General features: G+C 44.4%; 1 protein-coding gene across 1 annotated transcript in view; it reads left to right on the top strand.

The window, feature by feature from the left end:
- Positions 1-16,945, top strand: part of RIT2 (Ras like without CAAX 2) — a 227,302-nt gene that overhangs the window by 122,210 nt on the left and 88,147 nt on the right. The window contains exon 4 of the mRNA XM_044431406.1: positions 10,941-11,132. Within this exon, the coding sequence (XP_044287341.1) occupies positions 10,941-11,132 (192 nt within the window). The remainder of the gene's footprint in view (positions 1-10,940; positions 11,133-16,945) is intronic.

The following is a 16,945-nucleotide window of genomic DNA, read 5'->3' as shown; positions in this document are numbered from 1 at the left end:
TTAATCCTTCCCAGTCTTAAGTCCTGCTCATCCATTTCACAAGTTATGGACTGTCTCATTTAGGCCAAGTGTATGTCTAGGCGGGCCTTACGGTTTGATCAAATAAACACTGGGAGGCATTTTTGTGTTTTGTTGAAATACTGCGCAAGCAAAGATTCAGACCTTAATAAAGAAGCACATTAGTACAGCTCTGTATGCTCACCCACAACCCATCTTGCCTGAGATGTGATTTACTCCTCCAGACATTTTATTTTATTTTATTTTATTTTATTTATTTTATATTTTATTTTATTATTATTTTTAGTGTGCGTGTGTGTTTGTGCATGCATGTCTCTCTGCATTTGTTCTATTTGGATTGTTAGCTGTGATGTATCTTTTTTCCTGCTATTGTGAAGAACCTAATGCCCAACAAGAACATATTGTTTAGTAGTTCACTATTAATGGAACAGAGACAGCATGCTCAAATATTCTTTCCCAGGAAAAGGAGGACATACTTGGAAGCACGCAAATATGTGCATGTGTGTGTGTCCATGTCCCTGGACCGATATGGGAGAAACGAGCATTTCAAAAAGGAAAATAGCCACAGTGCAGCCACAGATGCTGAGAAAGTCATACTTCCTGTGCAACCTTCTTGCCTTCCTTCTTTCCTTCCTTCCTTCCCCCATTCCCTCCTTCCCTTCTTCCTTCTTTCCTTCCTGAAGCAAACCTCTCGTTCACATGGCTCCCAATATGTGTTCTACTGTCATTTTGGACTTGTGTCAAAAAGCCTGAGAACATTTTCCAGTGGAGATTTGCACCAATATTAGCTTCTTACCTCCCCCAATTTATAAGGGTGCACAGAACCCTCCTGTTCACAGTGCCAAATTTGGATTGTGCCACGATAAGACGATCCAAGGGTGCCTCATATGGAGTCAGACCATAAATCCCCCTAGATCTGTATTGCTGACCCGGGTTTCCAGAACCTTTGTTCCATCAAGGGTTGAATTCCTTCAGGGGTAATCTCCTGAGGGCACATACTGCAAAGGACTGAACTGGATCCTAGCTCCCCTTCTGCCACTGTTCTCATTCTCTCTCCCCTCCTTCCCTTCTGACCACCCTCCCTCCTCTACCCAACTGAGGAAGGACCTGTCACTTTTGCCAGAAGTCCAATCTGACCATGTACAGGACCATGTGTGACCTTCAACCATCCATCCCACCACACTGAGCAGGCGTGCCCACATGGCCCTCTTCCTCTGTCAGATAAGGTGATGGTAACATTGTCCCACAACACCTTAGAAGCCTGCCTTGGGCAATGCTGGAGAGGCCAAGCATGTCAACAATGATAAAAGCTCCTCAAGCCTTAGACACGCTCCCACTTGCTTTCCAAAGCCAAAGTTCTCTCCCCCGTCCTTCTCCTTTCTGCTCTTTCCTAAAACAACACAACCAAGCGATTAATTCTTTACCATTAATGATGCATTTTGTGATTTGAGGTGAAAATGCGTGTTATGCTATCCTGAATGCAGATGAGGAGGGAGCGCATAGTTTATGGCATGCAATAAACCAAATGAAGCTGGATTTCAGGAAAAAAAGGAGGGAGAGGAAGAGAAAAGGAGATTGAACAGTGAATCTTGCTTCAATGACTACATCTTCAAGAAAATGATCAAGGTGTTTCTCCTTAAGGAAAAAGCTATTAGCATTAATAGGAAAAAGAAAAACTTGCCAAGCATGGTGCTCTTGCTCAGATCAGTTTTACTGCAAGTGGAAAATGTGCAGGTGTGTCTCCTTAACAGAGTGAATAGAAAGTCTGGATGGAACCACACCATTTACTTTAGAGTGGAGATAAAGCTTTTGAGGACACCTTTTTCTGAAAAAAATCTTCTGAGATTTTCCTTTTGCTTCCCCCCGCCCTGGAAAAAAGAAAGTTAGTTAGCAGAAGGTTCTCAAGATGTCCTTCACATTCTGTCCTCCTGCAGAATGACATGAGGTCTAGGGCCTTGTGGAATGTGCAAAATGGGAGACAGGTTGCAGACACAGTGGCCTTTGGATGATGGGATGCTACTGGCAGATACTGGTTTTCTAAGGTAGTGGTTCTATGCACATGCCCCTGAGCATACATCTCACCAAATTCCATGCCTATCACACATAAGTCATGGATGGTGGCCACAATGAGCCACAATACTGGTACACTTCTTGTTTGGTGCCGTTATTCCTTAGGAGTGAGAGAGAAAGTGAGTGTTTTGGTAGTCACCCTCAACACTTCCCATCATCCCTCTTCTCACTTTCCACAATACCATCATGCTGTGTTCTCAGACACAAGAACACATTGCAAACATCCAGAGCATTATCACACATTACAAAGGAAGGTACTATTTTTCCACCCTTAAAAAAGCAGGCAGGCTTGCAACAAAAAAACTGGCTCATTGCTGAAGCGGGGGTCCAACGGGTTGCTGTCAATTATTCATTTTATTGCCATGTTTTTATGTTCTGTTTACTTAAGATTTGGGTTTTCATCTGACTGTTTCTGTTAGCAACACTAAGCACCGTTCTTGTTGGAAAGAAAGGATATAAATTAAATTAATTAGGCAGAGTTCCCCATCCCTCTCCAAATTAAGGCTGCCAACTGGGACTTGGGGATAACTTTTAAAAATTATTTTTATTTGATTTGTATCTCTCCTTTCCACTGAGAAGATGGTCCCCAGGCTGATCCATTGAGACGAGTAGAGCTTATTTATGTGCTTGGGAATATACTCCATAGAGAGCAGGAATTTTGGAATTGGAACAAACTCAATGAATTTTTGAATTGGAAGAGATCCCAAGGAGGTTGTAGAACAGTTGCCAGTCTGGTCCTTCCTTGGAAGCTTCCTACAGCCAGTTCTTCAACCTTGCAACACAGGGCCAGATGGCAGGAGCTAGCACCTCTCCTGAATGCCACCTGCTGACTGCTCTTTTCATTCCTCCCCCACCCCGCTTTTGTTCGATGTCTTTGTAAACTATGTTGGGAGGAAGAAAAACAAGACCGACATCACATTTGATGAGTGCTATTTCTGCCTTGCTTGCCCTAGCAACCGGCAGCCCACACAGATTCCGTTGTTTCACACAGATGGTGTCTGGGCATCAACATGCCAGCGCAGATCCTGTATTTACAACCTTCTGGCATAATAAAAAAGAGTCTTAGATTCTCAGTTGGTTGGACTACTAGAGTTGCATCGTCTCCCAAGCAACATAATGCCTTTTGTGTTGTGGAGAAGCAAAAGACCTACACCTTGTGTGACCTTCAAATGAACAGCAGACCTCTGGTCAGGCATGGCACTTTCCAAGTCCTGGACAGGTTGTCACACAGAGGAAGGCCAGGATCGCTTCTTGGGCATCCCAGGGTGCAGGGCTTGGAGTACAGACTCAAGTCACAGGAAACCAGGATTTGGAGGAACATCAGGAAGAACTTCCTTACTGTTAGAACAGTAGACTGCTGTGAGCTGAGGTTCCTCCTTCGAGCATTCAAATGCCACACTGTGTTCCTTGTAAAGTGTTCTTTAATGACTCAAAGCACAAATCACCCAGAATGACCCTCTGAACATACATGGAGCAGTTTGTTGGATTTGGTCCAGTAATTGCCTCCAGGAATTCTCCTTGTGAGCATCCTTGGGCCCCATCCCTTCAGGAGGGACCTTCTGAAAGCAAGCTTGCCTCCTCTCTGCAAGCTGATCTGTAACTGGGCTGCCCTTTTCTGCTGATAGCATGTCATGGGGTCAAGAGCTGGAGCTGCCTAGCCTTAGCCTGACTAGTCTTTGTCTGCAAAAGTGCCATGTTCAGGGTCCCCTCCCACCTGCTGTACACAGGCTGAAAGGGAGTTTCTGCTCTCTAAGCCAACAAGTGAACCATAAGGAATACTGAGTCCTGAAGAATTCAGGCCTTTGAATTGTGGTGCTGGAGAAGACTCCCTTGGACTGCAAAGAGAACAAACCAGTCAGTCTTAAAGGAAATCAACCCTCTGCTCTTTAGAAGGCCAGATCCTGAAGATGAAACCCAAATATTTTGGCCACCTAATGAGAAGGAAGGACTCCCTGGAGAAGACCCTGATGCTGGGAACGATTGACGGTAAAACAAGAAGGGGGTGGCAGAGGATGAGGTGGCTGGATGGAGTCACTGAAGGAGTCTGTGTGAGCTGGGTGGACTCCAAGGGATGATGGAGGACAGGAGAGCCTGGAGGAATGTTGTCCATGAGGTTGTGATGGGTCAGGCATGACTTTGTGACTAAACAAAGAAAAAATCAACAAGGCAAGACTCCATACGGGCAAATTTTTGTCTGCTTCTTAGGTCTTAAGTGCCTAGCCAATGGAAAGGCTCAGCCAAAGGGGGGAAAGTCCCAACAGATAGTGCATCAAAGTGGGAAGGGACTTTTAAAAAAATGATCCTGTTGGAACGCCTTGTTAAAATTCATGAGCAGTAGGGACGTATGAGGAATCTGATAGCAGGATAAACCATGGTTTGTTTAAACAAATCATAGTTTCAACTAATTGTAGCTAAATGCCTCCACTTCATTCATCTCAGCGTCTCAGCATGGCCCATCTTCCTCAACTCCCTCCCACTCTGCTTCACATCCCAATTCCGATACTTCTGAAAACCAGCCAGTGGTCTTTGTATATCAAAAGTAGCCACGGTTCTTAGTTTCAACAATGACAGTGGAACCAATGACACAGGGAGGTCGTGGGCTCTCCTGCTCTGGAGGAACTCAAGATGCAGCTGGACAATCATTTGAGAGGTATGGTTTAACTGGGAGTCCTGCACTGAGCAGGGGCTTGGACCTGGTGGCCTTCTGGCCACTTTTAACTCTACTATATAAAGGATCAGGACTTTGCCAACCTCATGGCTCTTCTCTTCCAAGAACAAAGTTTTTATTTTAAATAGTTTAAACAACAGAATCAAACCGTCCATTCTGACTGTTTAGAAATCACAGGGATTGGACTTCCTTGTCACCTGCAACCTTGGTAACTACAACGGAAAGTTGTAGAGCACATGCTGCTGAGGAAGGTCCAACACAGATCGGGTGGAAACCAAAGTACAATCAAATCCCCTACACAGAGAAAAGGAGAGAGAGTTCCTTTATTCAGAAATAACAGGGGGAGAATTGGCTTCAGATATCTGGAGGATAATGGGGTAATTAATCTAGCTTTCCCCCACAGGATCAGAATCAGACCGGAGGTGTTCATCCATCACTAGTAAGAACCCATTAACATCTGTGAACATCTGGGACCTCCAGAAATCAGTATTAAAGCACATTCTTCCAGGAGTTCAGGAATTTCCGGTCCAGCATCCAAGTTGAATCCTTATGGGGATTTCATGACACTTGTCCTAGTCATGGCCTGCAGCCACTCAGTTAACAAAGAAACAATAAATAAAGCTACGGAGCAGAAGAACATACGATGTTGAGTTTGACTGTGTGATAGCTGCAGGAAAAGGTTTATTGCCACATGAAAAATGCCATGGATGAACCTGGAGCTGCAATCCTGGCAGAGGTTCCTGGAGCTACATCCCTTGCTGGCAAGGGGAATCTGGCAAGACACTTTGAAGGGATATGTCTGTGCCAGTTTAAAATGCTCTGGTGAGCACCGAATCCAAGTCGACCTTTGATTCCCCATGAAAGCAGCCTCGTACTGTCCTAACTTGGCAAATCCATGCAGAGGCAGGATGGCATTTCCAAATTCCGGAGTGCTGCTTTTTGTGGAGGCGCTCATCTTTCCCACATCCCTCCATGCTTAAGCTTCAGTTCCCAGGGCCAAATCACACCTGCCATTCTATTCATCTGCAATCCAGCCAGAAAGGGACGATGTTTTCCATCTGAATTTTTCTCCAGATTTAGGCAATCTGAGACTGCTGCACAATGAACCAACTATACGAAGACCATTTGAGAAACCTGTCCTTTCCTAGACTGAATGCTACATCCATCTACTCATTTTGAAAATGTGCCCATTTGAGAAAGTGCTCACAAACATGTATATTCTTCAGAATAGTGCATAGAAAATGTACAGTATGGTGAAACTAATGCTCAAAAGCACATTTTTCCTGCTATAGTGCCCTGATTATGGAGCTTGATCTTTAGAAAGGTATGCCTGGTACCAACACTTAGTTCCAGCACCAGGCCAAAAGCTTTTTATTTACCCAGTTTTTTAAATTGTTAAAGGGCATTTTAATTGTTTTAGCATCACGTACTGGCACTAAGGAGTTTTAAATTGTTGAATTAATTGCCTTTTAAAAAAAATGTAAATCATCATGAGATTTTAAATGAATGGTGGCATAGAAAAAAAATAGCAAAGGAATGAATAGGGATACATCATGATATCATACATTATGATAGGGAGCATCACTTGCAACGAATGCACACATTCAGGAAAAAAGCACATGAAAATGCACATGAATTTCCATGTGGGCTTTTACAAATAAAATATGTACATCGAAGTGGAATTGGGCCCAATTGAATTTAAGTTCAGGAAAAAAGGAGAACTGGAAAAGAGCCAAAATAGACAGATTAAAGCATTCCTAAATCTAGCCGAGAGGTAGCCAGCTCCCTTTCTTATCTGCTAACGCATATGCCCAAGTCTGCAAACGCACCGCAGCAGCTGTTCCCACACCACCCTTCCCCATGGCTCACCGTTTTTAATCAACATATAAAAAAGAGGTTGCGGTTTCCCCTTCCTTTCACTCATAAAACAGGGAAACAAGGAGATCCTCTTTGAATTAATGTTGGCATTTTGGCAATCTGGGCAACCTTTTTGGCATTCTTGAGAAGCACATTGCCAACCACTTCATGGAGGCGATTCTATGAAGCATACTGTATTTATTTATTTATAAAATTATAGTTGCATCCTCCACTGAAACTAAATGTATAAACTCTATACATATATTTGTGAAGCCTCAGGTACTTCTGCCTTTTGAAAGGATTTTCTCCACTTAACATTAGTGGATTTTTCTGATCTCTAGTCTATTTTCTGATCTCTGGTATGGATTCCAGACTCCGGAGCACAGAGTGGTCTTACAAGCTCAGCATTTGGCCAGACCCAGCCACCCGCTTTGGCCTTCCCTTCCGCCTCGATCCTATTTTATGGATTCTGTTCCGAATTGAGCCCCAGTGTGTTCCTTCCTTCTGTCTGAGCTCTTCCACATCCTGCCATGTCCCATTTAAAATTTTGATGTTATGTTTCCTGTAGTTCATATGTACATGAGATAACAATGTTACTCGTGTTCCTTGCATCCTGAATGCTAATGTCTTCTCCGATCATTTCCTGCCATGAATGCTGCATTTCAATTAATTAGCAAAAGAGCATTGCTTGCTGTCCTTTGTTGGTAAGAAAAAAAAATAGAAGCTGATTTCTAGCAAAGCAGTCTCAGTGCTTCAAGAAGGCAGTGCTCAGAATACAAGGACTGAAATGGTGTAAAGCTCTGGAATGTGTCCCATGCACAGTTTTCCACATTCCTGCACTATCTGTAAAAGAATGCAGTGGGGAACCCTCCCCATTTTCATGCTGAGGACACATGGCATGCAGCAACTGCAAACACATGACTTCCATCGAGCAATGAGGCTCAGGTCGGAAGGACTGGATTGGGGAATGGGAGCAGGGTCTCTAACCATTCCTGAGCCAAAGATTCCCACTGCAGTCCTCTCCCGAGCTTCCCACCTCTGAGGCCAGGCTCATTTCTGATCTGGCTGGACTGAACCATCTGTAAGGGGGAGGGGGTGATTGCAGTGGTGGCTTCCCATGCAGAGAAAGGATTGAGCACCACCTGGCACTTTCTTATTCCCTCTTACAAATGCAAACTCTTGCCCCCGCTCCCCTGGTCCTTCAAGGATGAGGCTCCTAGACCAGAGGTATGGCTTGGCTATACAAGGAGGTGATGAAGGAGCTTGCAGACAAGGAAGGCTTTGGGTGCAAGCTCCTCTGTGTCAGGAAGAGCTTGCAGGACCATCTTCAAAGCCGCAGGGCTCCGGCCCTGAAGATTCCACCTTGCCACAGCCACTTCTGTGCCATCACTGCTTGAGGGCACTGAAACAGGCCAGGTCTGTTTAAGGGAGCAAGGATGCAGGGCTAGCCAGCCAAAAGCTCATGGAAGGCTCACTCACAGCCTGGTGCTCACTGGAACAGCATGCAGGCGAGCTTTTCTGGCTTCCATCTCCGGCATCTCCCAAAGCCCTGCTTCCTGTCTCTCTGGGAAGCCTGACTCCTGCTCGGCCAGGATCCACTGGCATGACTCGCTCCAAGTTCTCCAGGTGAACCAGCCTTCTTGGTCCACCAGCAGCACCAGAGCGAGGCCACGAGAAGCAGGATCCTTGGCTGTGACAAATGCATTAGCACCAGGCACAACGTTGTTCTGCCCTCCCAGTTAGAAATAAAGATGAGAATTCTCCGTGGTTCAGCCGTGCTGTTGGTGCTGCTTTCACCTCCCCGGCTGTGTGGGCGGATGGATGGCAGAGCAATCAAAGCGTGCATGCCTCAGCCCCTTGCATATTCAGAATTGCAGACCGAAGCGCCACAAGGAAGCTAGCAGTGGGGACATGGACCTGACTGTGAGGAAGGCATCTGCTGCAGGCCTTCTTGTAGGGGCTTACTAGATTGCCATGGAAAGAGCCAACCTGCTTGGGATGCTAACCATGGATTGGCTGTAAGCCTGCATCTCATCAGGGCTTCCAGTCATGATTGGATCAGTTACAGTAGTGGGCTTACGGGTGGTTCAAGAAGGGACCTTGGCCCATGCTCTGCCTGTCATATGTCTACTGGCAGAGTGATGGAAGAGATGGAAAGTGGAGCAATTTCACTTTACGTTTAGGATGGGGTGGCTCTGGGTTTCCTTTGGTTTCTTGCTTTTTACAAATCTTGCTGGTTCCTCAGAGCCAGGAGACACGCTCCAGTGCAGCCTCCTCCTCAGGTCAAGATGAGGAACTAGTGATGATCCAGAAGTGCTGTCTTGGATGGCCAAACTGAATCCTCTGCTTACAGAGCCAATGCAGTTCAGAACCATGGCAGTTTTGGAGCAGAGATTTAAGTTTTCCTTCCTCTCATTTTCATGCTGAAATGTCACCTCCTGCCATTGCAGATGGTGTTTAAAAATATGTGCCCATGGATTTCCCCAACATAGCCAATTTTTTTTCCAGAAATTTATCTTGCCTTTCTAAGGCTGAGACCTTTTCATTTCACGTATCCCCTTTCATGAATAGGAGTAAAAATTTTGGGTCTCCTCAGCTCTAGAGATCTAACTACAGTAGGCAAAAACTGGACTAAGTGAACCAAAGGCCTGATTCAGGGTGAGAAACTTTCATTTATTATTATTATTATTATTATTATTATTATTATTATTATTATAACATTTCTATGCCGCCCCTTGCCGAAACCTCGGGGCGGCTTACAACACGATAAAATACAATGAAATACAATAGCACATAATAAATTACCATTAAATACAAAATACAAAAAATACATTGGTTTACAAATATAAGATTAAAATTATCAGTATAACTTAAGTAAATAAAAATATAGGAGGAGAAATAGAAGGGAGAAGAAGTTGGCCTGGCCAGATCATATGTTTTAACAATTCTAATGATGTTTAAATAAAAAGGTCTTTACCTGGCGCCGAAACACCAGTAACGACGGTGCCAGGCAGACCTCTTTGGGGAGTGAATTCCATAGGTTGGGTGCCACCGCAGAATATGTTTTCAAGGGATCTCTAGGTTTATCTGTGGCACTTTGGTTTGCCTTCTCAAAATCTGCTCTGGAGAGGAACATCAAGAAAATGTTTTTGTTCAGTCCCAAAGTTGTGCCTGACCCATCACAACCCCATGGACAACATTCCTCCAGGTTCTCCTGTCCTCCACCATCCCTTGGAGTTCACCCAAGCCCACACCCAATGCTCCATTGACTCCATCCAGCCACCTCATCCTCTGATGCCCCCTTCACCTTTTGCCAACAATCATTCCAGTTTCACGGTCTTCTCCAGTGAGTTGCTCCTTCTCATTAGTATTTGAGTTTCATCTTCAGGATCTGGCCTTCCAAAGAGCAGTCAGGGTTGATCTCCTCTAGGACTGACCGGTTTGATCACCTTGCAGTCCAAGGGACTCACAGGAGTCTCCTCCAGCACCACAATTCAAAGGCCTCAATCCTTCTGCGCTCAGCCTTCCTTATGGTCCAGCTTTCATAGCCATAAATTGCAACAGGGAAAACCATATAAAACCAGTAAAAGAGAAGTTAAACAGGAACTGGGGAGGCAACACTTCTTGAGTTTGCCTGCATTCTGAAACTCCATTCAAATCTTTATGTTTGACTCACCTTTATTTTTGTTCTCCAACTGTGTTTCATCTGTTTCAAAGGGGAAGGTGCACATTTCTCAAATATCTGTGCCTTTCCCCATTGACCAAAGTGTGAAAAAGCAAACCTTTCAAAACCAAATAGGTTGGAAATACACAACTTTCCTCCCCAACATCAAACTAAATAAGCAGTCTGACCTCCTTACCTTTGTGCTCAGGACTGTGAAAGGGATAAATATGCATGCCTTGTGACCAGACACAACCTTTTTATACATCCCTAAAGATAAGAACGGAATAGCAAAATGGTAATATCTTTATTTTAATTAACAATCCTGCATTAATTATTGTAAGAAACACAATGAACAAGACAAATTCAAGGGAAAGGTTGGTTGCAGATCTCCTGGGTATGCTTTGTGAGTAAGAGAAAGAAATGGGTTTTGGCTTCTTGTATTAGTAAAAGGAACTGGTCTTTGAGAAAAGCAAGGAACTGGTAAAAGGAAACTGTAAAAGGAAACTGTAAAAGGAACTGGTCTTTGAGAAAAGCAAGCAGGGGCAGGGAAAGACAGAGGAAGAAAAAGAACTGACCTTAGAAACACTGTCTCAGCAACTCTGCTCTTTATAGGCCGTTTATTTTGCTTACTAAATTATATAGCATCCCAATGTTACTCTGCAGGCAGAATTCACAGCCATGAGAGACCAATATATGCGAGGTGGAGAGGGCTTCATCATTTGCTATTCCATCACGGACCGGCAGTCCTTTCAAGAAGCTTCGGAATTCAAGGAGCTCATTTATCGCGTCCGGCATACCTACAACATACCCTTGGTGTTGGTGGGGAACAAAATTGATCTCCAGGAGTTTAGGCAGGTAAGCAAAATGGTTGCTGCTCACACGCACCTGGGCTGGATCCTGAAATGTTCTGGATTTAGTGCAGGGAGCACAATGCTTGCTAGAAGTGTGGACTGCTTCTAAAAATGAAGAGCTTTTTGGGTGAGAGGCAGTTTGCTTCTCCCCTCCTTTCTCAACAGGTTATTAATCGAGAGGGCAATTTCTTAGCTTGCCTTGGATCCTGCACCCATACTAGTCCTCCCAAAGCCATATTGCTTGCTTGCATCATCTGCTCCATGTTTCCAGGGCTCAGTGACTATAGAAGCTGCCACCAGCAGACTCCTCTCCTTCCTGTAAATCAACAGCAGTCACATTAAAGCAGGGGTGTTCAACCTCACTCACTCTGAGGGCCGCATCCCATTTTGAAGACGCTCTCAGGTGCTGCATTGCAGGGGAGGTCCATGCAAAAGGCCAAAGGCAAGAGACCAAAGTACAAAAATACCAGTGCAATTTAAACCAAGTAGCCCCATAGTTCATTAGCTCCCAATAACTCCTCACAGTACCTATCCTACCAACAGTTTTTGAAAAGTCTTACTTTTGAGCCGGGGGTCAGACTAGATGGCCCTGGAGGTCCCTTCTGACTCACTCTGTTTCTATGTTTCTATTACATTTTGATCCTGACAAATCCCCTCTCCCCTACCTCCTTCCCACTCCATTGGCACAGCCAAGCTCATCCAGTCCTCCCACCATGTTTGCCAACACAATCAACACAAGCTTCCTCATGGTCAGAGCGATGCGGCAGTGGGACCAGCTGCCTGGAGAGGTGGTGGGCTCTCCCACACTGGAGGCATTAAGAAAGAAACTGGACACCATCTGAGTGGGATGGTGTAGCGTGGTGTCCTGCTACAGCAGGGGGCTGGACTTGATGGCCTTCATGGCCCCTTCCAACTCTTCTAGTCTATGAGTCTATGATCATGCATGAAGGTAGCTCCTTCCTGTAGCGTATCCTGTCTTGTTTCTGCACCTTCGTAGGATCATAGGTGAAGCATGGAAACCATAGAACAAACTGGTGTTACTCTCCATGGTTACACAGAAAGCGAAAGTCCCTGACAGGGTTCTGACACCATGGTAGAACTTACCACACGGGTTCCCAGCATGACTGAGTTGTTTTTGCCAGATCCCAGCCCATCTGTACGGTACACATGAGGGTTGCATGTTGTGCCATGTGAACCCAATCGAGGTCTTACAAAAGAGCACTTGTAAGACTTCTGATCCACATTCCTGAATCCAAGGCATTATCGGTCCACCTATCTATGCACGCTGTTACATAATCAGTGGGAATGGAGCTTTAAGGAGAATAGTTCCCTTTCCCCAGGTACTTGCAGACTAAGATTTCACACCACAAGAAGAGCGGTAGGAGAGGGGAAAGGGAGTAAAGGCAGAAGGCAAAGAGAGAAGATTGCATTTGTTTGGGGTACGTGTACTCTGGTTCTGCCGAAGTCTGCACAGGTTTCGCAATAGACACTCGAATCATGTCAGCGGCCTGCTGAAACAGGAGCAGGGAAGCGTTGCTTTTAAAAGCCCAGCTAATTCAAAAGGCTGGGGCATGGGTACCCACACCGGAATGACCCTGCTGGTCCTGCTTGCAGCAGTATCTTCATCCCCCAGTCCTGAATGCGCCCACAATATTCTAGCATGTACCTGAAATCACAATATTATTTACAGTGCCTGAAGAGGGGAGGGGAGAGAGGGGTGGTGGTGGACAAAAAAATGTAATCTCAGCTCCAGTGTTGCTTGGCATTGTTTCCCATTTGACAACAATTTCATAGCAGCTGCAGGAGCTTGCTCAGACAAAGCAACTATTGGATATAGTTCCCCTCCACCACACATTTAACGATGTATGTCGTCTGTCTCACGAATCTATCTGCGGTCGTACAGGACCAAGACTAATCTGCAATTAAAATGACACATCGGGGGAACTTCACTACTACAAGATAGCTTATTAGCTTGAAATAATGTTTCGCCATTCCGAAAGCCCCAGTAAAATTAGCACAACGGTTTAAGCATGCCTTCTCAGGTTTTTTTATTTATTGCTTTTTTCTACCGCTGAATAGCTGAAGCTCTCGGGGCAGTTTGCAGCAATGTTAAGTGATTTAAAACATAAACTACAGTATAAAATAAGTGTAAAATTCAAACAGTAAAGCCTGCAGGATATTTTTAAAAGAGAGAACTGGAGTAAAATGTAATGGCGATGCAAAAAATTAAAGTACAATTCGGAATTTGCATTTCTAAAATTCCTGGAAGTATGTTTTCTAAGTATGTCATGTTGTTATCCTTGAAATGTGGGTTTGATCCTTTCGTTTTAAGACAAAGTGGAATTTAAAAGACTGAGAAATAATATGTACTATTTGCTACCTCTGGGAAGCTTGAGTAATGGATTGCAAAGAATTTACATGGAGAATCAAGTACAACAAGGAAGAATTCGTAGGGGTTCACACTGCTTTTGATAAAATAGATATGACCTCCATTCAATAGATGCACCAATAATTTGAGGGTGTGGGATTCATAGCTCACTGGTTAAACTTATGTGTTGTATACGTGCTTCACACTGAATAATCCACAGTTGCAAGAAAGAGATAGGGTTGGGATACATAAATTCTGCTCCTATGTCATCACATATGTTCATTCTCTGCTGCATTACCCTTAACCTTAATCCCTTCTTAACTAAAGTCCATCCTGTTTAGTCATATGGCAAGCACTGAGAGGGGGCTTGTCTGGAAACTGGGCTACCATCTAGAGCTTGGTGTGCTGAGCATAAAGGCCTGTGAGGTTCTCCTTCAATGCCTTGATGAACTGATGGAAACTCCATGATGCAGAACGGAGATGGTCAAATTGCTGTAAGCACATTATATGTCCATGGGAGCTTTTTGCACACCTTTCTGGTCAACACACAAAGGTCCAAGTGGAAGTTGAATGTGTCAGAGGAAAGATCCATCTTCTGCTCAGTCCTCTATTCTATTCCAGCAGGGATCTCATTGCCCTTTCTAGCAAAACTGATCTCCACCTCACTTCCTACTCCCTTGTCACTCCCTTTCACTCACTGCCATTAAAATGGTGCAATGTCATAGATTTATTTGGAGCCTCAGAAGAGTGCAATCAGAGCTGTAATTTTTATTTTTCTTTGCTTAGCCTTTGCTTGATTAATTTGGTGGTGGTGAAGATTCAGACTTTGCTTGCTTGTTTTTACGTGCGCACTTACAGCTCTCTGAAATATGTCATCTGGCCAGGTCCATTTCCACACAGGTTTCAGCTCTCAAAGCTGACAAGGCAAATTTTTCTCTGCTTCCTGGGGTCCCAAGTGCCTAGTCAAGTGAAAAGCTCAGTTAAAAGGGGAAAAAGTGGCAACAGAAGGTGCATCAAAGCGGGAAGGGTGATTTTTGAGAAACCAAACTTTAAATGGCATGTCAAAATTAGTGGACAGTAGGGATGTGTGAGGAATCTGATGGCTGGATAAACCATGGCTTGTTTAAACAAATCAAAGTTTCAACTAACTACAGTTTTTCCCCTCTTTGGATATAAATGGCCATTAGTTAACAGGGTTGTTGTTTTGTTCCTCCTGTTTTGTGGATGAGCTGAAGGAACTGAGTTCATGTGTTTAGCGGGGAGACATGTGAAACCAAAGCCTTGCCAATTCAAATATTACTAAACCATGCTTTGGTGTAACTCCGGGAAGATCCTGTGTTACAATATGCACATGTACATTAATCAAAGACTGCAAAATAGCAACCTTACAGGGGCTTTTGTAAGCCATCCAGAGACTTTTACTATTTTAAAACAATTTTAGTAACCATTTTATAATTTTTAATTGTTAACTTGTTTTATTTAGTGGGATTATATTTTAACATTGGATGCTGGGCAACTGTTATTCTCATGTCTATTTTTAGGATTAATTGGCCGTCAACCATCCTGGGAGGTCTAAGTATGGGACAGTATAGAAAAGTTTTAAATATAAATAAATAAATAAAATCTTTACCTTCAGCCTCTGGGTAGCAGGCCAGTTCAGCCCATGACATCTCCATTGAAAGAACCTCTGGCAGTAGGAATGGGATAGCTGCTCCCAGTCAAATGAGTCAAGATTGGATGGCTCAGCGGCCTCACTCAGCCTAAGATCAGGTTCTGAATTAAAAATGCCATTGGAGGTGGGTGGCCGTCCATTGCGGTGAACGTGTGTGCACATTCACAGCGAAAAGGGGGGTTGAAAAAAACCATTGCATGTGTGTATGTAGTGCAAGGTTCTTTCCTACAAAATATGGGGTGATGGTGGGAGTATCATGGTCCAGGGCATGGCAGCTGGAGTTGGGGCACCAGGACCCAAGCAAGGCATGAGAAGTCCAGAGTCCAATCACCCGTCCAGTATCAATCCCAAGAAGCCAAACCAGAGGCAGCTTGTGGAGCAAGGTATGATCTGACAGGCAAGGACATGGTCAGGAACCTGGGAGACCACAGAGTGAGACACTGGCACCCGAGTGCAGGAGAACGAGGGAGGGTCCAGGAGCAGCAAGGTGTGATAGACGAAGGCAGGAAGCAAGACGGAGCCGAGACAGGAGCAGGCAGGGTCCCAGCAGGCAGGGTCCCAGAGGCAGGAGGGCAGGGTCCAGAAGTTGGGACTGAGGCAGCTGGAATCAAGGAAACCATCAAGAAACCAGAAGCTCCAGGGCAAGCCCAAGGGGCCTTGCTAAGGCAAAGGCTGGAGGGAAGGCCTGTTCTTATAGCGCGCATTCCCAGGTCTCCCAGCTGCTGCTCATTCCCAGAGAGCACCGGGGGGGGGGGAAGGGGCTGCAAAGGGAAGGGGAATAATTAGGCAAACTGCCTTCTGCTTATGAAGGTTGCAGTGCTATTTTCTCCATGATGCTTCTGCCTCCACTGAAAAAGGTGGAGCCGAAGTGAAGAGCTCAGCAAATCTATCCTTGCTGCTTTCCAAGAAAACATTATTGCGTGACTTCAGTACTTAAGTATGTTGGCACCCTTAATTAGGCTCAAATTAGGAACACGAGTAAATTGCTTTGAGTGCAATTACATACATATTTAAATTATCCATTATAGAAAGAAGGAAACACTATTGATTTAGCTTAGGGAATTGTCAAATCCTCATAATACTGCTTTTAAGAAAGAGGGACTGAAGTTTTGCACTTCTTGAGTACTTGTCCATTCTGGGTGGATGAGTGGGATTTTGTTAAAATTATGATTACTCTTTCATTACATTTTCCCTTTGATTTTTCAATACAAATGAAACATTTATCATGTTAACAATGAAATCGAATAAATACAGGGCATCCACCAAGCTACCTTATTAGTAGATCAGGGACAGAAAGAGAATCATTATTATCTTTATCACACATGTGGAATACCTGTTTTGGAAATTTGTCAGTCTTTATCGCTTCTTATTAATTAACTTGGTATCTTTAATTAGAGCAAAGTTTGCATGGCTAAAACCAGAGCTGGAATTCATACAGCATGTTCCAAAGAACTCAGCAAGGCTCATGCAACCTGGTAGAAATTTGGGGAGGAAAGATAATGCCTCAGAAGACTTTCTGGTGAAACGATACATCAACCCAATGGTCTTGCTGGATTAGCTATAGGCTGTCTCAGCTGTGTGGAACCTCAACTCTAGGGGGGAAATTGCTCTCCTTGGGTCCCATTTTGCCCACCTGGAATTCCCACAAGCTTGCAATGCCAAGCAAGCCCCAGAAGAGATCTTAAAGTAGTAATAAAAGCAATGTAAATCTTTTTGAATGCACAAGCTGGGTTTCAGGTGGGACACCCTGTGGAGAGCAGATCGTGGTGGGGAGCCA

The sequence above is a fragment of the Varanus komodoensis genome, unplaced genomic scaffold (genome assembly GCF_004798865.1).
Source record: "Varanus komodoensis strain SLA01 unplaced genomic scaffold, ASM479886v1 scaffold22, whole genome shotgun sequence".
NCBI lineage: Eukaryota > Metazoa > Chordata > Lepidosauria > Squamata > Varanidae > Varanus > Varanus komodoensis.
This window is presented reverse-complemented; position numbering and strand designations above follow the sequence as displayed.